This window comes from Protopterus annectens, chromosome 3.part0, assembly GCF_019279795.1.
Source record: "Protopterus annectens isolate FY-2018-M chromosome 3.part0, PAN1.0, whole genome shotgun sequence".
NCBI classification, from domain to species: domain Eukaryota; kingdom Metazoa; phylum Chordata; order Ceratodontiformes; family Protopteridae; genus Protopterus; species Protopterus annectens.
Window position 1 is genome coordinate 1,643,334,430 of NC_056731.1, and position 26,580 is coordinate 1,643,361,009.

The 26,580-nt window shown below is 41.6% G+C and overlaps 1 protein-coding gene across 2 annotated transcripts in view; it reads left to right on the forward strand.

Annotated features, from left to right (window-relative positions):
- The window catches only part of DCAF13 (DDB1 and CUL4 associated factor 13), a 781,821-nt gene that overhangs the window by 101,322 nt on the left and 653,919 nt on the right, over positions 1–26,580 (forward strand). For both annotated transcript variants that reach the window (XM_044065680.1, XM_044065681.1), the window contains exon 3: positions 828–935. In XM_044065680.1, the coding sequence (XP_043921615.1) occupies positions 828–935 (108 nt within the window). The remainder of the gene's footprint in view (positions 1–827; positions 936–26,580) is intronic.

Consider the following 26,580-nt stretch of genomic DNA (forward strand, 5'->3'; position numbering starts at 1 on the left):
TTTGAGTTCAACATTTTCATATTGAACAAGTGAGATTCAACATTTTTAAGATGTCGATATAATATAGACCCTTTTTGTCTTTGTTATCTGAATTTCTGGTAAGTGGTATTTTGGTATACAGAAGCAGTCACATATATGTATGAATCTTATTTGTGTATTTTTTATATATATATATATATATATATATATATATATATATATATATAAAATGTGTGTGTGTGTGTATAATTTTATAAATGTATACGTGCTTGTATACATGCATACACGCACACATTGCGCACATACACCAGTTACATTAGGCAGCAGTCTTCATGAATGAACTATAATATTGCACCTGAAGGCTTCATCCATCAACATACATGCTCTTTTTATTGTTTTTGGCTAAGAAAAAAAGGAAAGTGGTGATCTATTAATTTTCCATGTTGCTTGCCATAAAGCAATATTTTTTCATATGTTTCTACCACAGAATATCTTCCTTTACACAGTGAACTTTCCATGGGCTTGCATTTTGATGCTGTTCCTTTTTCTTTAATCGTGCTCCTTTAAGATGTGTTATGGGCAGTTATGTAGCCATAACCTGATGACCAGAAATGTGTCCTGGAATTTCACATAGGCTTGGGCATTGTGATTGCTATCTTTGGTTTGTCTGCATCTGAACTAAAGCATGTACTCTTTTTATAGAAATGAATTTTTAAAATTTTACAAGAATGGTTTAACATTATTGTAGAACATTTGTTTGCATTGGTGTCAAAAAGACCTGTGTTAATATTTGGAACTTTTATAAGTGCTAATTTACTTTTCATAAACTTGATTCACTACTTCAACAGGTAAAAGTATGGAACCTGATTAAGCGTAACTGCATTCGCACTTTGCAAGCACATGAGGGCTTTGTACGAGGGATATGTTCGCGGTTTTGTGGAACATCGTTTTTCACTGTAAGTACTTCACCACTGTGAGCCTTTGCCATTTTGAAAGTTATTTATCATTTTCTTAACTTATGAATTTCATGTTTGCTATGCTTATGGTTCTTCACAGTAATGTTGCTTTGTTTTGTCTGCTTTGAATGTGTAATTTTTTTTGGCTTTAATTATACAAAGGCATTAAGGTGGTACTTGCAAAATACATACAGTATATCCAATCTAAAAGGTCAGTTTGCGTCAACAGTACTTTTATACTTTATCAGTGCTATATTATAATACAGCTGCAATATTTGTAGTCCCTTTTCAAACTTCTTTTTTCAAAAAGTCACTGGACCACCAGGCTGATAAAATACAGACCGTGTATTAAAAAAAAAACGCAATGTAAAAGCCGGTAAGCGCTTTCGGGTTTTACCCCATCATCAGTCAATACATCTTGCATTGAAGCTCATTTTTAAATGAGCAATGGGCAATCCTCTTTCACTATTTGAACCCTCCTCCTCTTCAGGGAGGGTTTAATGGGAATAAACCCCATTCAAACCAGGGGCTCTGTCTGCTCTTAACTCAATGATCCATTTAGCCTCATTGTACTCTGGTAAATTTTATTACATCACCACCTCTAGCATTTAACCTAACTACCTGCAATACCATAAAAACAAACGTATGACCAGTATTCATTCTGATATGTTGATATAAAGTATTGTGGACATTCTTTAACAGTATAGCCAACAAATGTTTCAAAATTCTATCTTTCAGCCGGCAGGTTATCTTGCCCACATAGAATGAGCATCAGTCTTTGCACTAGGCCAAATATATAACATCACATGTCTGGCAATCAGCATACTGTGATAAAAAAGTAACTTCTGTTTATTCACCACATTACAGGCAGATTATCTTTCATAATAAATGTGCAAGCCTTACAGTTGACAACAACTTTCTTAACCATAAGCTGTTCATTGCATAGTAGGTCCTTTAGATTCCTACTGCAGTTGAAGCTAAAGAAAGGTTGATTTCCAATCATATTTTTGAGTTTTTCATTAGTAAGATTTTCCAGTTCTGTCGTATGATATTGCACACTCCCCTATATTACTATATTTCAACGTAACACGTAACTTATCATTCCTAGATGAATGCTGTTTATTATTAACTATTGTATTAATATCAGAGAACCATGGCCTGTCTTTCCTACTATCGTCCACCACTCATTGAACAACCTCCTCCTTATAACCTCTTTTGTTGTTAACTAGACTTTTCAATGCTCTCCTGAATCGTTCATCATCCTTGCATAGTCTAGATGTTCTTGTATATACCCGTCCCTTTAAAATATAATCAAATAAATGTCTGGGGTGCATGCTATCAAAAGCCAAGAGACTGTTTCTCCAACAGTCCTTTCTATACAAACCTGTCTGTATAAACCCTTCTCTATTCTTCATCAGACTCGTATCCAAACAAAAAATCAGTGGAAGTATCAGAACATGATGATACACTAAACCTTAAAAAAAATCTGTAGTGGACTCCAAATAAGCAGTGAACACACATAATTCATCCTGGGTACCTTTCCATAACAAAAACACATCATCCACAAATCTTGCATAATACCCCAAATGTTCCTTCCATTGATGTGTGGTGTTAAAAAATCAACTTGTCTTCCCAGAACGCTAAAACCAGGTTTGAATATTTCACAGGGCATACTCATAAGCAATACCTTTCTTCTGCCGATAGTAGCATTCATGAAACCTAAAAACATTGTTATTCAATATACAATTTAAGTAAAATACAAATAGTATTCAAAGTATTACGGTCTAAGGTTGCATCTTGGCTTAAAAAAAAAGACTATGTAGCTGCCAGCTTATGGTTAATAAAGTATTATCTTGTCGTCGGGGCACCTTTCCATTCAGACACTGTAAGGCTTGCACATTTATTATGAAAGATAATCTGTTTATTCACCCCATTACAGGCGAAGTTACCTTTTATCACAGTATGCTGATTGCCAGACATGTGATGTATATATCTGGCCCAGTGCAAAGATTGCTGCTCATTCTATGTGGGCAAGTCGAACTGCCGGCTGAAAGATAGAATTTTGAAACATTTGTCGGCTATACTGTTAAAGAATGTCCACAATGCTTTATGTCAACATATTGGAGTCAATACTGATCATACGATTGTTTTTATGGTATTGCAGGTAGTTAGGTTAACTGCTAGAGGTGGTGATGTAGTAAATTTAAATGAGTACAATGAGGCTAAATGGATCATTGAGTTAAGAGCAGACAGAGCCCCTGGTTTGAAAGGGGTTATTCCCATTAAATCCACCCTGAAGAGGAGGAGGGTTCAATAGTGAAAGAGGATTGTCCATTGCTTATTTAAAAATGTGCCTCAATGTCGGATGCATTGTCTGATGAAGGGGTAAAACCCGAAAGTGCTTACCTGCGTTTACGTTGCGTTTTTTGTTTTAAAATAAAAACGGTCTGTATTTTATCAGCTTGGTCCAGTGACTTTTTAGTTTTTACATAAGTTGGTTGGTGAGTTGGACCTTTTGGTGCAGAGGTTCTTGTATCCTATACTGTATGCAAGCTTCTGTTTTCAGCCCTTTTTTATTTTTGAGCACAAAATAAACTTTTTGAAAGCATACAGCAGAGGTGCAGTCATTACTGCTGTCACGTTTAATCATTTCAGGAAGTTAATCTTATGTCATGAGTCTGTTTTACCAATCCAGTTAGTGTTTACTTTAGTGTAACTTTTGCATTTAGATAACCTCATCTAATGGCAGACTGATTATACTTATGTGGCATGTTCATAGCTAGACATTCTAAGCCCAAGTTTATAAAAGGTCAGACATCCAGCCACAGAAATAAGTTATTCAGTACCATTTTTGACATACACAGAAAATAATGCTTTGTGGCACTTACACTGCTTGACACGTGTTCTGTTTATGTCAAGGAGGTACAATTTTGCTTCAAAAGGAGATCCATGTTTGAGTCCTAGTTCTGTCTACCATGTATTTTATTTGCTGGCCTTATCAACTTGTACAAGAGTAATGGACTATGTTCTGTTCTTTTTGATGTTGGTGTATAAAACATGTAGTCACCTTGAATGTCGCACATTCTTTTGTATTTGTCATATTTCCATTACTAGTTCAGCTTATTAAAACAGAAGTCCTAACGGGAGGTGCTATGACATGAACACTGCAAGATTTTTTGCAGTTGGTTCCTCTGTGTCAAAGACACTAAGAATTTTCTTATCTTAATCGTATGCTTAGTGCATGTATGAACCTTTTTATCTCCTATTAGGACATCCCTATGCCAGCAGTGAGGTGTCCACTAAAGTCTTTGTCCTTCCTTATCACTGTTAAAGTATTCTTTACTCTCTGAATACTCTGCTGAGGATGGACTAACTTTCCACCAGCATACCAAAGCCTTTTCACCTTCAGGGTGCCATGCACGACACGTATATTCCATGTTCAAGGCGTAAGGTACATATATGACATGCTAATGCTTAATTTTCGTAAATACTTTGGTGCCAGTTTAAATGCTTTGTTTGAATTTGGACTGAATGCCATTTACAGAGTTGGTTTCACTGCTGTGCACTTCTAAAGGTAAATGCTATACTGGAGTATCTTCCTTCCTTCCTTTTATTTTTTTCTTCCTGTTGCCTCAGTTTACATGCCATCCATGAAGGGATATTGTGAGTATGGGAGAGGCAGTTTCCTCATAAAGGTAGACATGAGCAGTTTTTTTTTTGTTTTGTTTCAGTGCCACTCACGACCATACACAGTGTGCAATTGTCAGGCATTTCTCCCTAAGACAGTCCACAGTTATCTTGATATCTCATTGCATTTATTTGAAGAACCATGGGTTGAAGCTTTGGCTCATGGTACCGTGGTCAAATCTGCCTGCCCTGACATTCAGCCGCTGCTTAAAAAGAAAGCTAAAGAGGTGCAAACTGATCCTTCTGCTGTCTAGCTTCCATTGGAGGTCTCTGTGACATCCTCCTCTGGGCCAGTAATCAAGGAGCCTCAATCCTCACCTGTGACACAGGTGAGGAGTGTTCACTTGGACCAAAAATAGATGCACACAGTATTTTCAGATGCAGCTCTCTGCACCAAGCACAGTTTCCCTTAAGAGCACACAGAGAACACTCAGTCCGGGGTCTGGATTTTCTCTCTATCTCGGTCCCCAGTAAGACTTCGTACTGGCGAAGTTATAGAGTTGAGTCCTCCAAGTGTCCCAGTCCAAGTTTTCCACCACCCTCCCCGTGAAACCAGTGCTCTGTTTTCCTTCTCCATGTAGCTGATGCGCACACTCTTTCAGATTGGATTTTCACAGATGCACTCACCTGGGAAAGGCTGAGACATACTTGCTAGCTATGCCCTCTGCCCAGACTGTAAGGTAGATTCTGGCACCAGGACACTGCAAAGCCAGCTACTCTAAGGCTCTTGCCAGGGTATCCAATTATACTGAGTAAATACTGATACAAATGGTAGTGTTTGACCAATGCAGCAGGGCTTCCAAGAGTAGCCACAGTGTCACCAAATAAATAAAAGTACTCTCAAAGGTTAAAACATTATCTAAAAGACCAGCCACATTGAAAGGTTTAAATACATTTAGTAAGTAATAAAAGAACATGAAAATATTTAATATCTATTTACATTAAACACCAGTGTTTCAATCACAGGTAATATTAAAATAACACAGATGAATAGATTCACACAGATACAGAAAAAACAGTACTTAACTAATCTCGCTATGTTCTCCTTACTTGTCTAAAGAATTACTATTCCCTGGTTACTTAAGGCAAGATGAAGTGGGTGAGTGGTCTTCCTTCTTTGTCAGGTTTCAAAAACAGACTGCTCTGAGATTTTTATCTCCTCTAGTATTGAAATGTCATTTCAGTGCTGCATTACAGAATGACATCACAAACATCCAGTCATCTGACTTCTGGTTCCCATGCTACCTACCTTTATTAGAAACTGAAGCAGAATCTCACATATATGTTACCATACACACAGATGGAGCTTATTATGGAAGCCATAAAACCATTTCAGTACTTCCACCCTTCCAGGATAGTAATTACAGTAGAGTCGATTGTCCGAACTAAATTGAGACCTATGGTAGTTCGGGTAATCAATCATATAATTGAATCGGATAAAAAAAAAAATCTCGTTTTTCCTGCACACATGGAATACACTTTGCAACCATTCAGTGATACCAGTAGACAAGGAACAATTATTTTTCACACATGAGAAGGCTACAGACTCAAAAAAAAAACAAGCACAAGTGAGTAAGTGTGACATTTACATATTCAGACACTGATTTTTCCTACTGGAAAACTTTGGAGGGCGAATAATTGATGTTTCAATCGATTCTGTACTGTATTTCACTGCTAAGGACAATACAGCAGGATTCCTTGTCCTTGTTTTCACAGCTGTTTTGACTCTGGCTGCAGTCAACTGTAAGACACAATCTTTTTGGCTTTCCAGGTAATTTAATTTGACTGTTTTTCAAAGTTAGCTGGACTGAGATTAACCTTTTCTCTTCCAGTATCCTCGGTTAGTCTGTTAGTTCCAACAATTACAGTACAGTTTTTAACACAAGTACCTGTACAAATCAGCTTGATATACAAATGACGTACAATTCTTTACAAAATTCCAGTTAGCTATGCTGGCCAATGTTACACATCCACTGCCCTACTTTTTCTGACACAGCTGGCAGTACCTCATTGTCACATCTCTCCCTCCTTTGAAGAGTCAAGCTATCAAGTGACCCTGGAGAAATGTTGCTTGAGGGGCAGGAGCCTGTCTGGGGCCGCATTAACCCCTACCCTGTCTTGAGAACCCATCTGCATTGGCATTGCCAACTCCATTACAGTGCTGCACTGTTGCATCATATGCCTGCAACCCTAGGCTCCACCTTAATAACTTAGCATTTTGCTGACTGGCTTGAGGTAGCCAGAGATCCCCTTCAGACTCCTCCTGACACCCATTGCAAATACTCAGCATAAGGGCCTCCTTGTCATGGTAAGGCTTCATCATGTTAACATGGTGCAGTTTGTGCTCTTGCCCAGCAGTTCTACCATGTAGTTAACATCACTGACCTTTCTTACATTTTGAAGGCTCCCTCCCAAGCTACCTGCAGCTTATTGTGTCTGATAGGAATGAGAACCATAACCTGCTGTCCCATAGTATACTCTCAGGCTTGAGTATTCCTGTCATACCAGAACTTTTTCTGCTGTTGGGCTCCTGCCAAGTTCTCCTGGGTCTAGCCCTTGAACTTCCTAAACCTTGTCCTGAGGTTTAGGACATATACCACAACAGACTCCTTGTGGGTTTCACACTTACCCTCCCATTCATCACGAATCATATCTAAAGGCCGCCTCACCCTATGCCCCTACAGCAACTCAAAGAATGAAAAAACTGTGGATTCCTGGGGTTACCTCTCTGTATGCAAACAGCAGATAGGGCAAATATCTTAAACTGGTCTGCAGTTGCCTGTAGCATGTTTTTTAATGTATTGCTTAACCTTTCCACAAGACCATTATTCTGGGGGTGGGTCTTTAGGTGCTTCACCCCACAGTTCTCCCACAGAGAAGCCAGCAGGTCTGACATGAAATTGGCACCTCTGTCCGTTAGTATTTCTCTCTGAGAAACCTACCCTGATAAAAATCTCTAACAAAGTATTTGCCACCTTCTCTGCCTCGATGGAGGACGGAGCCACTGTCTCAGGATATCTAGTAGCATAGTTTACTACCAAGAGGATATACTTCTTCTCTCTGGAACTTGGGATATTCAGAGGCCCACAATATCCATAGCTACCCTCTGAAATGGCTCCTCAGTCACAGACAAGGGCATCAAATGAGCCTTGACCTTGTCTCCTGCCTTGCCTACTTTTTGGCACTACTCACAGGTCCTGTGGTACCCTGTTCTATCCCTTGCAATCCCAGGCCAATAAAGGTTCTGAATAATGCATCTCTTTTGGTATGTTTTATGCCCTTATGACCTGCAAAAGGAATGTCATGGGATATGGCTAAAAGTGCCGGATGGTAGGCTCTAGGCACTACCAACTGTATTACTTCATCCTGTAGCCCTCCCTCAGGGGTCCACTGTCTCTATACAGTATTCCTTTGTTCCAGTATAGAGACTTCCCTTTTCCTTGAGAATCAGGTGCCTCCTTAGCTATCTCCTTCAAACCTCCAAGTGTAGGGTCCAAGAGCTGAGCCTGTCTCAACTCTATCTTGGTGACCCTTCACAGCTCCCTTTACACAGGAAGCCTGGTGTCCTCTGACAGCTGTGTCTTGCTGTCAGCATGGGTAGTACCCTTCACCTCTGTCCTTAGGAACATCCGTACTTACCAGCAGCTATGGCTCCCCTTCAGGCCCACTGCTACAGGGTAGCTCCCTCTCTGAAATATCCATCTCACTAGCTCTGGCTTCAGGTGTTGGGTCTCCCCCAGACTACCAGACCCACATGCTTGTCTCGAAGCCTGACTGTAACTGCATGCACATAAGGTAGTGCATTATCAAAATAATTCAAGACATCCCTGCAGATGTCTTGATAGGGAAACACACTTGCTTGCTTGCTTCCTTTTCTACCCTCCCATTCAAGGTGAACCCTGGCCAGAGGCATTTGAAATGGGGTCTGTCCTAAACCTCTGACTAGAGTGGACTGCCCAAGCAAGTACTGCTCCTGTTTAACCACTGCATGCTTCACAATGATTATGTCAGAGGCTATGTCTCTCTTAGCACTGGCCAGTTTTCCATCAACTAAGATGGGATGTAAATTCTGGTGATAATTTGGTACCCCTGTTGATTTACCACTGGCATACTATTCCCACTTGCTGGCTCCCCCATTTTTTGTTCCCCACCTTGCCTCCGTGGACATCTGTATGATACATGGCCCCACTGGTTACATTTAAAACATCTAATCCTTGATCTTGCCTGTGTACCTAAACTAGTGGCTTTTCTTGTTACTGGTGAATTCGGATGTGGTTTAGTCTGCCCACCTTGGGTTCCCTTATAACCATGTGCAACACTGGGTATCCCCTTCTTGTGTAGTGATGCCCTGTTTGCTAAGTAGAGATCCCCTTTTCTCACCAGCTCATCTGCAGAGTTGCACTCCCGGTCTGCCAACCAAATTCTCATGTCTTCATGCAAAGTGCTAAAGACTTGTTCCCTCACCAAAAGGTCTGCCAGACCTTCAAAAGTGGTGGCCTGATACCCACTCACCCACCTATGAAAATAAGTGCTTTATAATCACATACACTTTCATCTGCTTTGCATCTATGCTCATGAAACTTCTTTCTATAAGATTCAGGTGTGAACTGAAAATATTCCAATAGACTAACTGTCATACAATTTAGAAACGGCATTTACAGCTTTACCATGGAGTAAGGGGTCAGGAACCATACCCAGAGCCCATAGTCAACGTTATACTGTTTTATATGAATAAAACTATCAAAATTATCACATTCTGCAAACTGATAAACAAATGACATGCAATTCTTTACAAATCTCCAGCTAGCTATGCTGGCATGTGTTCCACATCCACTGCTCTACTTCTGCTGGCATAGCTGGCAAAACTTCACATTGTCACAGTCTCCATCAGGTTGGATAAAGGACCAGAGAACTGTCCACTGCCACTGTCAGTTCCCTTTGCCATGCCCCAGTTAAAGGTCAGCACGAAGCTGTCTGCCGGCACATCCACTGAGGCTGTGCCTACATGAGGGCCTATGGAGATTCTCCAGTACATGTTAGGGAAGAGGTGTCTGGTACCCTCACTGAATTAGGCAGGAGTCCTAATATCCTAGATTTTTTAAAGATAACATAATTTGCAAATGATTAAGCATGTGGCCCCTCTGATGAAGAATTAGACTCTGGTGAGGAGTCATTGGCCTACTTTTCTCAAATCTACTCTCCCCTTGCCATGGGGTCCGAGGAGAAGGATTCACTTTCTTATGACTCCCTGATAGAAAAATTGTCTTTTAGGAATACTGTGGTCTGGTGTTCATAAACGATACCATGAACTCTTGCAAATAACTTTTTTTTGGCCTTCTCTATTCCCACCAGTGCTGGCTGCCCTTTAGATGCTTTCTCTTCAGCTTCTCAGGCTCCTGGTTCTCATCCTCCTGCCCCTAAGAAATCGGTTAGGATTTGTAAAGTTCCTGAAGCCCAACAGTTTTTACATAAGCTTTTCTCTGATCTTGCTCTTATTTCTGTAGTCACTGAAAACCATCCAAGTTGCTGTCTTCTTCTAAGCTTTTACCTTCTGGTGGGGACAGCCGTGCCTTGGGGCAGGTACGGTAAAAAAAAAAAAAAAAAAAAAAAAGATAAAAGTATATACCTCTGCTACCTTATCCTTCAGGGCTGTTAATTACTTCACCCTTATGACTAGATATGTCCTAGCTCTTCTTTCCCAACTTGGGGGATTTCTGGCTAATTTGCGTGATTCAGAGGGCACAACTTCTACCATTTCCCTTTACAGCTCTGCTTCTTGGTGACTCCTTTATTCTACTAAATGTAGTTATGCTGCTTCTGATGTGTCCTCTAGGGCAGTTGCATCTAGATCTAGTATGCATAGGTATTATTGCCTGCGCCTCCAGGCTGTGCTTGAAGGCATCAAGGTCAAATTATTGGATTCTGCCTTTAAACAACCTGAATCTGTTTAGCATTGCTGCTCAATTATGACACTTCAGAGTTATGGTAAAGTTGTGCAGGATTTGAAGCAAATCTTTGTCTCTCCTGTTCTTAAGTTTCAGAGAAATTATTCATCTAAGCCATCCTTTGTTTATATACGGCCTAAATAGCCTCCTAGGGCTGGATGTCTTCTAGGAGAGCTTTCCAGGACATGCCTTCTCAGGGTCCTCCAAGCCAAAAGCCTCCTTTTCCTCATACATCTGATTCTATTTGACATTCAGCCACTCTTACCCCTTGGCCAGATTCCCTTCAGGTTGACTTTTTTTGTTTTCCTGTCTGACCACAGATGCTTGGGTACTTTCCATTATCCAAAATGATTATTTTATAGTCTGGAAGTCCCTTTCTTCATTCTCTGGGCTTCCACAGCCATGTATTTGTTGGCGTCAACATTATCCTTTGGTTCTTTTGGATCTGGTTATAAAGAGAACCATCCAACATGTCCCCTTGTCTCCACAGCGAATGGATTTTTATTCAAGGATGGTTCTGATTCATGGAAAGGGAGGGGTTGTGGAGGTCCATTCTGGATTAGTATTTTCTCAGCACCTTTTTCTAGGTTCCCTCTTTCAGGAGGTGGTGTCTTCAGACTCTTTTTCCCACTGTTGCTTCCTCAAGCCTTTCTGGTATCCCTGGATTTCAAGTATGTTTACCTCGATATTCCTAGGCAGCCTGTCTTCAGGAATTTTGCATGCTTCCGTTACTTCCTTATTATCAGTTTTATGCTTTTCCTCCTGCTCCAAGGGTCTTTGCCAAATGTCTCCCTCTGTGGTAGCCTTCGTCAGACTTGAGAGAATTCAAATATTCCCTTAGTTTGATTATCTTTTGATTCAAGTCCCCCTCTCAGCAACTGTTTCAGGATTTAAACTAAACCCTCTGCCTCAAAAAGTCTTTGACTCCTTCTCAGGACCAATCATTCCTTCGCTGCAAGATTCAGACCATTGCAGTGTTTGCTTGCCTCCTACCTCCCAAGGTTCTCTCTCTGGCTGCTTCTTTCCATTCTCTACTTCCTTTTTTAGTCCTTTCTGCAAGGGCAGTTTTTTGACCTCTAGGGTACATGTCATCCACCATTCCCATGGTCCCTTTGCCAAACTTCATAGGAAGAAATTTTACTGATATCTCAAGACTGGCCCCAGTAATTCCACCGTCTGGAGTATCCAGCTTCTCTCTCTTCTTGTCTCAAGCTCGAGCTCCACTAGTGATGTCACCAGATTTCCTTGAATCTAGGTCCGTCTTTTCAGGTTCCTCTCCCTACTCTGGAGCTATATATGGGTGCTTCTGATCATGGTCATGGAGCCTCCTCTGACCACCTTGAAGCGCAGGATCTTTGGTCCCACCAACAACTGGCAGATCATGTCATCCTCAATGATATGAGGGCTGTACTTCTAGCTTTCCAGGCTTTTCACTCCCTTTGCATTCCAGGTCCTCTAAAGGTGTTTGTTTATTTATTTATTTATTTTTACAAACAATACTACAGTCTTGCGATACATCTGCAAGCAAGCAAAGGGACACAAAATCTTACCTTCGTTGCAAGCTGGCTCTTCAGGATTGGGATTTTGCAATCTGACATCACTTGGTTCTTCAGGCAGTCTGCATTCCTTCAAAGCACAGTCTTGTGGCTATCTGTTTGAGCAGATCCAGGACAAATCTTCACAAATGAATGCTTCACTTGGAGATGTTTCTTGACTTTGTACATTGATGGGATACTCCTCAAGTAGATCTTTTTGCTTCCTGTCTAAGCAGGCAACTTCCCCAATTCCGTTGAAGTGCCAAGTCCTTTGGCTTGAAAAGTGGACTCCATGTCTCTTCTTGGAAGTGACTGTTTCTGTATTTCCACCCCCCTCTTTCTCTACTGCCAAAGGTGTTGCACAAGATCATGTGGGTCAGGTCCAAAGCCTTGCAGTGACTCCCTTTTGACCCAGACAACACTTTCCCCTTCTATTTCATATGGCCAAGGGCAAGTTACCGCACAGGATAGATTTTGTCATGCATGACAAGGGATCTCTCATTCACCCTCGCTTGCCCACCCTTCAATTGACGCTTTTGGTGATCGTTTTGATTCCTTTTAGGCACCAATTTTTTTTTTTTTTTTTTTTTTTTTAAGACATGCCTTGCGGTTTTCAGGAGACCAGAAAACCCACTACTAGAAAGTCGTATGCGACTAAATGTAAGAGATTTTCTTTTTGGTTTCTCAAGCATGACATGGACCCTTTTTTCCGTGGGGGTTCCTACAGTCCCTTCATATTTGTGAGTTGCTCAGTTGTGCCATGACTTCATTTGTCAACCATTTCTGCTCGTCTGCCTCTGAATCCACTTTTGGCTTCTAGTTTTGAAGTTGAACAATTTTTGAAAGGCATTCTTCATGTTCAGTCTCCAAGAAAGCCTAGTCGTCCTTCTTGGGACCGTAATATTGTTCTTGAGAAATTGATCCAGTCCCCTTTTGAGCCTGCAATGTCTTCTTATTTACAACATTGTTCTTGAAAGACTGTATTGTTGAGGCAGTTCCACCTTTTTTTTAAACAGAATGGGTCTGTTCGTACCAGTCCTCCTTTTATGCCCAAGGTGGTTAATGATTTTTCCTTGAAATCCGTCAATTCATTTTCCTTTTTCCCTTCACAGAATCTTAGTGAGAGGGTTCTTCACACCTTAGATTTATGCAACAGTGGTAAGGAAGGACACAGTACAGTTGTGTAAAATATTACCATATCAGTAGATGTCCTACTGCTCACATTTGCAGTATTCTGTCCCTCCCTCCTACCCCCTTTACCTTCTGTTTTCCTTCTGGCTGAGCGTTCTTTTTTGTATCCTTTTTCTTCATTTCCTGGATGTGTATGTTATTGCTTTCGTCTGAGGCTGCACCAGTTCTTTTGGGACACTTCATTTCTGAGTATCAAGTGCTCATGCATATATGTACCTTGCGTCTTGCATGTCAGACATCTGTCTAACGTACAGTGCCCGGAAGGTATAAAGGCTTTGGTATGCTAGCCAGATGTTTGTCCTTGGAAGGATAGCCCAAGAGTGATGAATACTACAACAGTGAGAAGTACTTCTGATGTTCTGATGAGCTCCTCTAGCCACTTGCACAATTTGAATCTCATAGTAACATACGTAGTTGGAAAGACCCCAGATTTAATCTGTATGACCTGTAGACTTGCTCTGCAGCCATCAGGTCATTAACCAGGACCAACAGATGACCTGCCTCCTCTGCTTTGGCCAGAAGCATGATCTTGAGAACTGTTGAGTATCAGTGCTTCAGCCCAGCCATTTAAAAGTGCCATTGTGAGAAGCTTAAGGTGTGCATTACCTTATTCTGACTCACTATTAAAGATTGCAGTCAGTGCAGTCTGAGCAGAAGATCACATCCATGAACCAAGGCAAGAATCAAAGAGGAGAAAATAATTGGGCCGCAATGCCAGGCTTATGGCACAGCTTGTGCTCCTACCCAGATTCTCCACAGTCACGTGTCACAGCATCTCCCTTTAGTGATGAATTTATGTCCTGCTCTTCTTTGGATGACTTGTTAGCTGGAGAGAGAGGATTCTCAGTCATCTGCCTTGTCATCTTGTGCTGAGCCTGTAAATGGTCAGATTTCATCAGTACTGTATCCTGGTAAAGAAACCTAAGTAGTAAGTAAATGTATCTCTGCTTGGGAGTGAAACCAGCCTCCCCCAAAGTCTAGGTTTGTCTGCCACTGAGGGCTAAGAAAATCTTCTGTGGCAATTTGACTCCTACCAGTTGTGGGGCACTCTTACTTTGGACTTCTGTGTTCTTTTCAGTCTCTGGAGAGATGGATGATTAAGTTTAATAGAGTACTATGCAGCTGTTTGTTGATGGTCATGATAATTGCAGTAAAGGTTTCTCAGACTTTTGAATAACTTCCAGTGCTTTTCTCCCAAAATTACTGTAGGGTTTAGTGAGACCATTTTAAGAGCCACCAAAGAGGTTGGATTGCCAGGTTATCCTGCAGCATTCTGATTATTCAATTGTACTTTTGGTGGGAGATGTCCCAAATGACTGTTTTTCTCAGCTGGGGCTAAGTTGGTCTTTTAATGTTGGGGAAAGGGTTTTCTTCCAATTCTTTTTGCATCCGCCTCTGGTAGGGTATCCTTTTCTTGGTCTCTGACTTTCGATGAGTAGTGGTTGGTGCTGTCCCAGTACCTGCATTTAAAAGGGGCTGTAGAAGTGGCATCTTTTGGGGATCATGGAGGGGCAAGTTTCAGTCTTGCTTTTCCTTCATCATAAAGGAAATGGAGGTGGTTTAGACGCTCATTTGATTTCAGCAACATTAACCAGGTTATTTGATATCCAGCATGGTCACTCCTTTATTCTTTGATGCTGTGGTATCTCTACCATGGCACATTGGTATGTGATAAATGCACTGAAGGTTTCTTTGCATTGCTTTGGGAGCATGCAGTTCAGTATCTCCACTAGCTTCACTTTGGCCTTGACTTCATCTCTAGATATTTGACCAATGTGCTGGGCATGTTGATAGGGATGCTGCAGTAAGAGGTCATCTTGGTATTTCCATATCTGCAGATACATTTCTTTCATTGGGGGACACCATGGATTTTCTTCAGTGCCACTCTCTTTACTCATTAAAGAGAATGAGAGATCAGATGTAGGACCTCTTGTGTATGAGCTTAGAAGCTCTTCTTTGTGTACTTCTGCATTTGCTCCATTTCCTGAGAAATGAGGCATTTACTTTCTCATTGCCATGGATTCGTTTGAGGGTACTACAGTGAATGGTGTGCTGCTAGTGGATGTAGAGCCGTATTTCTGTAAATTTGCTGCCGACTTTGGCTCTATACCACCATTCTCAGTATTGGAAGACATGTTCTACTAACAGTGAAGCTGGTTTTGCATTCAAAACCTTGATGATGATGATGAGTGGATGTTCTTTGTGTTTCACTGTTGCAGTCATTACATTTGAGTTATCTGCTTGCAGGTAGGCCTCAGTCGGCCTGATTAACAAAATCTTGGGTCCTGCATCAGTTGCTGTCCCTTCTTCCATGACGTCAGGGGTATAAAACATGCAGCCAACGCCATTACCTCAGTCTTTCTTGCCGTGCAGTGCCCGAAGCAGAAGCAGTTCGCAAGTGCCGGTCGGCTGACTCCTGAAATTTTCATTTTCAAGTTTCAGAACCGAAGTCTTCAACTAAAAGCCAAGTACCCCATTGGGGAAACTTTTTTTCTTGCTCTTGACCGATGTCAGTAAAAGTAAATAATTGCATTACTTGTGGAAAGCAAATACCTCATTCATACTGTATTCCTTGCCTAGGCCTTGACCATGACGTACCTCGCTATCGGTTTTGTGCCTTATTTAAACCACGAACTGTCCATCATCGGTATATTTACGCTTCTAAATAGTTTGGTGCTCAGTTCAATTATCCTGATATGTCTTCGGTCAGCCTTCCGACTACCGACATTTCAAAAAAACGCAAAGTTAACGACAGAGACAGGCCGCATAGGTCTAAAACTGCCGACGACGCTTCTCCTAAGCCAGTTGGCCGGTACTCAGTGATGCACTTTCGCATCCCCTGATACCTGCTACTTCTGATTCGCAGGCCTCTACTGAGACCCATTCGCAGTCCGGTATGCTGCGAGATGCTTTAGCTGTGGAACCTGCGGATGTCTCTACCTTGGATGAGTCCGGAGCCACTGTGCAGGCACCAGCTTCTGATGGTGTATTCAGGCCTACTGACTTGCGTATTAAACCAACGCCATCTTATTCTTCAAGGTGTAAATCTCAAACCATGCCTAGAAAACTGACAGCCAGACTGCATGATCAGGCTTCTATGCCTGAAATACAGATAAGAATGGCTGAAGACCTTATTACTTGGAAGCCAGACTTCACCCTCTAAGAGACCTAGGACTGAGTTTGTTTAGGATACTTCTGACCAGGATTCTGAAATTTCTGTTTACTCTGATAATCAGGATTTACCCTTATCTACCTTTTGAGGATTCTGAGGCTGAGGACTCCATTCCCTCTACCCCCCCCCCCCCCAGAGAATTTCTCTTTTGGTGAAAGCTTGCATACTCTCAGGGAGCATTTTCATTGGGAAAGTCAGGATTTCTCTGATTCTAAAAACAGGCTTAGGGATTTCTTACTCTTACCCCAGCAGAGGCCTTTAGCCATACCTCCTGTACTAGACATTGTTGATGCATTTGCAGAATCTCACTTCGCCCCTGACTCTTTACCTCCTGCTCCCAGGAAACCTGATAGATATTACAGGGTCCCTGACTCTCTCAAGTTCCTTTTCAAAAATCCTACTGCGGATCCTGAGACCATTTCACAGGGGCCCAAGGGCATTAAAGCTACTACTGCCAAAAATCCTACCCCCTCTGACAGAGACTCCAGGGCACTGGATAGATGGGGTAAGAAGGTATATACCTCTGCAACTTTGGCCATTAGGGTCTTAAACTGCCAGTTTCATATGTTGGAAGTATCAGCAGCATATTACTGGATTTCTTAAACACAAAATTATGTTTCCTGATTGTGCTGAAAATAAGGATTTACAGGATTTATTGCATTCAGCTGAACAGGTTGGAAAACATATTTTAAAACTACCAAAGCACCACTTGAAAACCATACAACAAAGCGAAAGAAGAACCATTGAAAATGCGTTCTTATGTTCACCAAAAGCAATTTAATTCCACAATTAATTTTCTCTTAGCTCCTCGGCCACACTCAGCCTTTACAGAGTAAAATTGTATCAATTGTAAAACCTTTTTTTATATACTGTTTAGAACAATATTAATTCCATAATTACATACATTCAGTTAAAACTAAGCACTACTTTATCTTAAAGTAAAACACCCTCTAAATAAAACTTTGCCAATTACATTCTTTATTTAATCCATAGGGCTGTAAAGTATTATATTTAATGATAAAAAATAGATTCCTTTTTTATCAGTAAATGTTTTAGCATCTCAACACTTTCATATTGTTGTACTATTTGTTCCAAAACTGTTATTGTAAAACTGCTGAAGTCCCCCAAGTGTACTGTATTAAAATGCTCTGCTACAGGGCACATACTCTTATTTTTCTTTATATCTCTCACATGCTATTTTGCTCTTTCTCCCAAGCTTTTTAGTTTCACCTATATAATATTTCTCGCATGAGCACCATATAGCATAAATAATGTTTCTACTAATGCAAGAATATATACCCTGAGTAGTAAATTTTTTTTATTAATGATATCAAAACTTGTTGTAATATACTGACAAATTGAACATTTGCCACATGGAAAAGTTCCCATTCTCATTAAATTTCTTATAATTCTATCCTTTGGTTTATAATATTTACTATGGACTAAAAAGTCTTTAAGACTCCTTCCCCTTTGATATGAAAATGTCAATTGTATTTGAAGAAGTGAAGGAACCTCCTTTTTTTAATTGTTCCCAGCATCCTTTAACTAGTTCATTTAACCTCTCAGAAAGCATGGTATATTTGGAAACAAAAAATAAAGAATTGTACTCCAATATCTCTTTTTCTTTATCTTTACTGTTGGTATTCCTCGATCTACAACTCTTTATTTGTGTATTCTCAAACATTTTCAGAAAACTTTTAGACACTATATCTGGGTTATAACTCCTCTCTACAAACAAAGCAGCAACCTTCCTAGCTTCTTCACATGCTTCCTTTTTATTATTACACATTCTTTTTATTCTTAACATTTCCCCATAGGGAATTGAAGCTAATGTATGATAGGGGTGACAGCTACTAGCATGTAACATTAAATTAACCTGATCAAACTTTCTATGTATTTTAGTATAGATTTCAGCTCCCAACTTCCCCTCAAGTGTTATGTCCAAGAAATTTACTTTCAAACCTACTTGGACTCCATCAAATTGAATATCATATTTATTAATATTAAGGTATTGTATAAACTCATTTACTTGATTCCTACCTCCTCGACAAACAAAAATCAAATCATCTATAAACCTAAAATATCTAATAACAAAACTTCTAAAAAATGTACTTCTGTATATATGTACTTGCTCCACCAACCCATAAATAAGTTTGCGTATGCTGGGGCAAAACCTGCCCCCATTGCTGTACCTTTCTTCTGTCTATACAGACTACCATCAAATCCAAAAATATTATTTTTTAAACAAAAATATAACAATTCCTTAACATAATGTGTCCTGGGGTTGTCTCCCAAAAAATGTATTGCTTCTAAACCATAACAGTGTTGTATATTTGTACATAAACTAGCCACATCCACTGTTATAAAATACATATCTTCTGTCCATCCTATTCCTTTAATTTTATGCAAAAAATCAAAAGAATCCTTGATATATGAAGGAAGTTGAAAGACTTTCTGTTTCAAAAATTCATGCAAAAAACAACAAAGATTTTGTGAGAAATAACCTATTGCTGACACTATAAGTCAACCTGGAGGTTTATTTTGAGGCTGAGGACTCCATTCCCTCTGCTTCTCCCCCCAGAGGATTTCTCTTTTGGTGAAACCTTGCATACTCTCAGGGAGCATTTTCATTGGGAAAGTTAGGATTTCTCTGATTCTAAAAAGAGGCTTAGGGATTTCTTACTCTTACCCCAGCACAAGCCTTTAGCCATACCTCCTGTACTAGACATTGTTGTTGATGCATTTACCTGATAGATATTACAGGGTCCCTGACTCTCTCAACTTCCTTTTCAAAAATCCTACTGCGGATCCTGAGACCATTTCACAGGGGCCCAAGGGCATTAAAGCTACTACTGCCAAAAATCCTATCCCATCTGATGGAGACTCCAGGGTGCTGGATAGATGGGATAAGAAGGTATATACTTCTGCAACTTTGGCCATTAGGGTCTTAAACTGCAAGTTTCATATGTTGAAAGTATCAGCAGCATATTACTGGGTTACTTAAACAAAAAATGATGATGTTTCCTGGTTGTGCTGAAAATAAGGATTTACAGGATTTATTGCATTCAGCTGAACAGGTTGGAAAACATACTTTGCAATGTGGTTTAGACTCTCTAGAGGCATTTTGCAGGGCTGCTGTAACTGGGTCTGTACTTAGAAGGCATGCCTGGCTTAAGGAGCAATCCCTACCAGATCATGTTAAAGCAAAATTACTGGATGCTCCCCTAAACCAGGACCGCCTGTTTGGCAACAAGGCAGAAGTTCTTAAAAAGATGGAAGAAAAGGCTAAATCTATGCAAACTGTTAAATATTTTACCAATACAACCTCCAAGATTTAGTTGGCATTGGCCTTCCAAGAATTGGTCCTTTCCTGCCTCTTCCAGACCTTCTCAGTCCAGTCCCAGATCCAGCAGAGCTCCCAGGCTGCAGTCCCAGGGTATGCACAGGACTAAGCAGTGGGGGGGTCTCCACTTCCAAATCTGGGAGTAATAAGACTCCCCCTATGGTAAACTGTCTCAATGACTTCCTCTTAAAATTTCCAAGCACTTATCAACTGACTGCCCCTTTGGGAGGAAAGATTGCTCTTCATGCAAAGAACTGGGAACTCAGTACCCAGGTCAAATGGGTTTTAAATAGTGTCCCAGGGATACAGATTTCACTTCCACACTTTGCCAACACCAAGCAGGTGGCCAGACCTACCCCAAATCAGTGGGCAGAGGCCCAAAACCAAATACTTTCTCTCTTAAGCATGGGGGCTATTCATTTGGTACCAGAAGAGGAAAAGGGACAAGGTTTCTACTCAAGACTTTTCCTGGTACCCTGAAAAGACAATTCATGGCGTCCTATCCTGGACCTGTCTACTCTAAAACACCTTTTTGGAGATTCCAAAATTCAAAATGCTGACTCTTCACCAGTTGCTTCCTGTGCTTGGCAAAGATGCATGGTTGGCAACACTAGAATTAAAAGAAACATACCTGCACATCCCAATCAGGGAATTTTGCAGAAGATACCTACTATTCAAAGCAGGCTACATTCACTATCAGGTCTCTGCACTGCCCTTTGGCTTATCTACTGCACCCAGGGTATTCACAAAGTGTCTAGATCCAGTTATTGCATTTTGCAGGCAAAGAAATATTCAAATATGCCCATACCTGGACGATTGTCTAATTCAGGCAGAAAGCCAGGACATACTTTTGAATCATTTGGCCTTTGTATGACTGGTTCCAACTTGTCTGGGGTACACCATTAATGAAAATAAATCACACCTGGTACCCTGCAAACAAATTTATATTCCTGGGAGCAAGTTTGAATACAACTTCCCAGATGGCTTTCCTCACACCAGAGAAACAAATTCGTTTAACAACCTACTTCAAACAAGTGGCCACAAAAACCCTGCTATCTGCAAGACAAATACTGCAAGCCTTTGAGTTCATGGGCTCCTGCATTCTTCTAATTCCATATGCAAGACTGCATATGAGGAAACTACACTGGTATGTAAAAGGTCTATGGTGTCAACATTCTCAGGATCTAGAAGCAATGATTCTTATCATACCTTGCCTACGTCTAGAATTCCTTTGGTGGGCAGAGGCCTTCCACCAAAACAAGGGACTACCTTTCACACCACTTTCTGCTGCCCAAACCCTAGCAACAGACGCATCAGACTATGCATCGGGGGCTCACCTGGCAGGGAAGTGCGTTCAGGGCAAATGGAACCCAAGTCAAATGCACCTACATATCAGTCAAAAAGAAATGTTAGCTGTACAGAATGCTCTGACAGCCTTCAAGGACCACATTCTTCCAGGACAACTAATGGTAAAGACTGACAACACCACTGTTATGTGGTACATAAACAAGCAGGGGGAGTACACATTCTTACCCCCTCTGCAGACTAGCCATGGCATTGTGGAACACAGCCTTGAGCTACCAAGTGCACCTACAAGCTCAATTCCTGCCAGGAAAATTAAATACACTGGCAGATGGACTAAGCTGAAACCTCATGGACCCACACGAGTGGAAACTGGAACCAAGGATTTTCATCATGTTGACAAGCAAATGGGGGAGCCCAGATGTAGACCTGTTTGCCTCTCCCCAGAACTACCAATTGGACAAATTTTTGCACAAGGACTCCCCACAAACAAGCCTGGAAAGTGAATGCTCTGTCCTTCGTCTAGAAAAACCTATCAGTCTATGCCCCCCCCCCCTGCCTCTCCTCTTGAAAGTACTACTAAAAATCAAATGGGACAAACCAAGGATGATTTTGATTGCAACAGACTGGCCACGCCAACACTGGTTCCCACTCCTGTGCAGTGTGTCACGGTTCTCCCCATGGCACCTGCCTCAGACTCCTTCCTTGTTGTCTCAGCAGGAGAACCAGATTCTGCACCCTCTGCTTCTAACACTGAACCTAGCAGCCTGGCTAATTACCCAATCTCTCCTTTACCATCCCTCAGTAAACCTGTGATGGATATCATTTTAGAGGCAAGGAGGCCTAGTACTAGAAAATCTTATGCTGAAAAATGGAAAAGATTATGTGCCTGGAACAAATCTCAAGGGATGAGCACAGCAGTGCCCAGTTTACCTCAGATTTTACAATACTGAACTGAGATGCTGCACAAGGGCCTGTCTTTTTCCTCCATCAAAATTCACGCCTCAGCCATTTCAGCTCATTATAACACAGGACCTCCTCTCTTCTCTCATCCATTGCTCAAGCAGTTCCTCAGAGGGGCCAAAAATTTGAGACCACTCAGGAGAGCTGCAACCCCAGCCTGGGACCTTTAACTTTGTTTTGGAGAAAATCACTCTACCTCCTTTTGAGCCAGCTGCTACTGCAGACTTAAAATGTCTTTCTTGGAAAACAGCTTTCCTTTTAGCAATCACTTCAGCAAGAAGGGTATCTGAATTACAGGCCCTTATGGCAGTGGAGCCTTTCATAGTCTTTCATGTGGACAGGTTGTCCCTCAGAACCAGTCCAGCCTTCATTCCCAAGGTGGTATCCAGTGTGGATCTTAATCAGTCCATTCATTTGCCAACCTTCTTTCCCAATCCACAGAACAAAGGGGAATGGATACTGCATTCCTTGGATGTGCACAGACAACTTTAGATTCTATTTGGACAGGACTAAACCTCAAAGGAAATCTGAACAACTGCTGGTGGCATTTGCTGCAGGGGCAGAGGGGAAGGCTTTTTCAAAGCAAACCATTTCTAAATGGATAGGCCATTGCATTCATTTCTGCTATAAGCACCATGGAAAACCTATCCCTCAGGGGATCAGACCTCACTCCACCAGGGCTGCATCTACCTCTACAGCGATTCTCAGAGGCGTCCCTACCAGGGTCATCCTAGAAGCTGCTACCTGGAGTTCTTTACATACTTTCACCAAGCATTATCATTTGCCAATTTTCTCTAAATCCAGAGCTGGCTTTGCCACTGCACTCATGCAGGGCCTTATAGCTGGTCCTAATGCTATCTAAATTCCTCCTCCCAACCATAGCTTTGGGAATCTACCCAAATGTAATGACTACAGCAGTGAAACACGGAGAACATAGTACAGTTGTGTACATTTACCATAAATGTAGATGTTCAAGTGTATTCACTGTTGCAGTCCTGGTTACCCTCCCTCCAGCCCCCTAACTTCTTTTGGCTAAACCTCTACTTTCCTTTAGTATGCTTAAAAGCTTTTTGGTGTATTTGCTTTTTTGTTAGAGGTATACCGTTGTATTTTTACTTTTATTGCTTCCCATTAGGGAGACACCTGACATCTGAGTCAAGAAAAACTGATGTAATTGCATCGGCTGCATGTTTTATACCCCTGATGACCAGATGTCATGGAAGAAGGGACAGCAACCGACACAGGACCCAAGACTTTGTTAATCGGGTCGACTGAGGGCTACCTGCAAGCAGATAACCCAAATGTAATGACTGCAACAGTGAATACACTTTTATGGTAAGTGTACACAACTGTACTTCTCTGTCCATTTGGTAGCTTATTTTGTTCAGGAGAATTTCAACACCTAGTTTTAAGAAGCAAGGGTAGATGATGTCTGTTAAATCTGGTTAACTTCTTCGAGAAGGTCACAAAGGACTTGGATGAGGTAATGACTGTGCATACCACTTGCCTTGACCTGGCCAAGGCATTTGAAACAATTCCCCACTCAAGTATTATAGAGAAACTCTCTCAACTGGGCATAAACTTCTACATCACCAGGTGGATAGCCAAATGGCTCACCAACAGGACACGTACTGTCAAAGTGTGTGAATTCCGCTCTAGCAAGAGGCCAGTCACCAGTGGTGTACCACAGGTTTCTATACTAGGCCTTCTCCTGTTCGGTATTTATTTCTCAGACGTCAAGGCAGCTGTAGACTGCCCCAAATTTGCAGTCATCTGCAAACTTGGTCAACCAAAGGCAATCACTGAATCCCAAGCGATACTGATATACGGTAAAAAATATTAATGCCATGGATTGAAACTAAATGCAGGGGGAGGAAAAGCATAATTATTCCCTTTGGGGAAAGCAAATAGCTCACCCAATTACAATATAGACAGCACCCCCCCAAGAGTAGACCCATGGTATGTAATCTGGGTAGTCAGGTTGATAGTAATCCTAACTTCATCTACCATGTGTTCACAGTGGTTAGAAACTCCTTCTGTGTGGTATAACTCCTAAGTAAAGGCATGATATTCAGATCAAAAGACTCTTACCTCTGTGAATTTCATTCACCTAGTCATTGAAATTTGGGAAACTCTGATTAAATACAGCTAGGCTTGTAAGGGCTCTTGGGACATTAGCCTAGTAATCTCCTATCAACCTATGAGCTTGTGAACACCGAGGGCTGTTCTTCTAATTATCTTGGCCCTGTAGAATTGTTAAGAATCTACAGCTCCTTCTGGTGAACTCTGACAAAAAAATGTTGGTGTTAATCTGAGTAAGCAGGAAGGGAACATGCAGATGTTCATCGTGTTTCACTGTTGCAGTCATTACACTTGGGTTATCCTGCTGGCAGGCGTCCCGCAGTCGGCCTGAGTTCCAAAGTCTACGTCCGGCGTCAGTTGCTGTCACTTCTTCCCTATCTTCAGTCTTTCTTGCTGCGCGGTGCTCGAAGCAGTTCGCAAGTGCTGGTCGGCCGACTCCTGAGATTTTCGAAATAGAGTTTCAGAACCAAATTCTTCAATAAAGCTAAGTACCCCGTTGGGGAAACTTTTTCTTGCTCCAGACCGATGTCAGTAAAAGTTAACAATTGTATTTCTTGCGGGAAGCAAATGCATCATAAGGACTTTCACTCTTACTGTATTCCTTGCCTAGGCCCTGACCACGCCGTTACTATTTGTCGGTTTTGTGCTAGATTCAATAAACGCACTATTAAACTGTTTGATTTTGCATTTCATTACTTTGGCCGAAGGTTTAACTATATAATGCCGTCAGAACAGCCGACGACCGGAATTCATAAAAAACGCAAAGACAAGGAAAAGGACAGGCATCCGAGGTCCAAAACCGATGGCGAAGCCTCTTCTAGGCCAGTCACTGATTCGCCGGTTCTCAGTGAGGTGCTTTTGCAGCCCCTGACACCCGCTACCTCAGAGCCACAGGCCGTATCCGACTCCCATGTGGAGACAACTAGGCTTCTGGATACTCAAGGTATTGGGCCTACGGAAAATATTCCATCGGATGGGTCCGGAGCCGCTGAGCAGGCATCGGCTTCTGAGGGTGTTTTCAGACCTTCACAGCTTGCTATTAAATCCTCTGCAGCAGCCAAAGTACAGTCAAAGACACCATTAAAGACAAAGAAACAAGTACAGCATTCTCCTGGACAGTCAACCATGCCAAAGAAACAGATGCTTAAAATGGCTGAAGACTTAATTACTTTGATCAGGGGTTCCCATCCCCTTCCTAATAAAAAGCCTAGGCAAGACACTGACTATGATTCCTCTGACCAGGTTTCTATTTCCTCTGATTCCTCTTCAGATCAGGGCCATTCTCTTCCTCCCTTTGAGGACTCTGATGCTGAAGAATCTATACTTTCAGCCTCTCCACCTGAGGATTACTCTTTTGGGGAAACTCTGCACACCATGAGGGAACATTTCCACTGGGCGAGCCAGGATTATTCAGAATCCAAGAAAAGGCTCCGAGATTTTCTGTTACTGCCTCAACACAGGCCCCTGGCTATCCCCCCTGTGCTTGATATAGTTGATGATGTTTTCTCTGAATCCAGTCTGTCTCCCGATTGTTTACCCCCTGCGCCAGTCAAGTCAGACAGGTATTACAGGGTCCCTGACTCTCATACATTTCTTTAAAAAAACCCTGCTGCTAACCCTGAAACAATTTCTCAGGGTCCCAAGGGGGTTAAGGCTTCCACTGCTAAAAATTCTGTTCCATCTGATAGGGATTCTAGAGCTCTGGATAGATGGGGGGAAAAAAGTTTACACTTCTGCTACTTTAGCTGTAAGGGCTTTAAACTGCCAGTTTCACATGCTTAAATATCAGCAGTACCTCATGTCTTTGTTAAAACAGAAAATGCTTACAATTTCAGAGAATCCTGACAATAAGGAAATGCAGGAATTATTGCATGCAGCTGAACAAGTGGGAAAGCCTACTCTGCAATGTGGTTTTGATTCAGTAGAGGCTTCTTGCAGAGCCGCAGTTACAGGCTCTGTCATTCGAAGGCATGCTTGGTTGAAAGAACAAAGTTTACCTGATCATGTTAAAGTAAAATTATTGGATGCTCCATTACAGCATGATATTTTGTTTGGTGTTAAGGCAGAAGGGGTGTTAAAGAAAATGGAGGATAAAGCAAAATCTATGCAGACAGTAAAGGATTTCTTACAGGTTCAACCACCTAGGTTTAGTAGAAACTGGCCTTCAAAAAATTGGTCCTTTCAGGTGTCAGACAGGCCACAAAGAGGCAGATACAGACGCCCAAGAGGCAGATCTCAGCCAGAAGGCTCCTACAGACCTAAACAATGGGGTGCTTCTGCCCCCAAAGGAGGGGAGGACAAATCACAACCTTATAGGAAACAGTCCCAATGACTTTCCTCTACAAAAGCCAAGCAGCCTTTTGGCAGCACCCCTAGGGGGAAAACCTAGCACTTTTCACACAAAATTGGCGCATAATCACCCAGG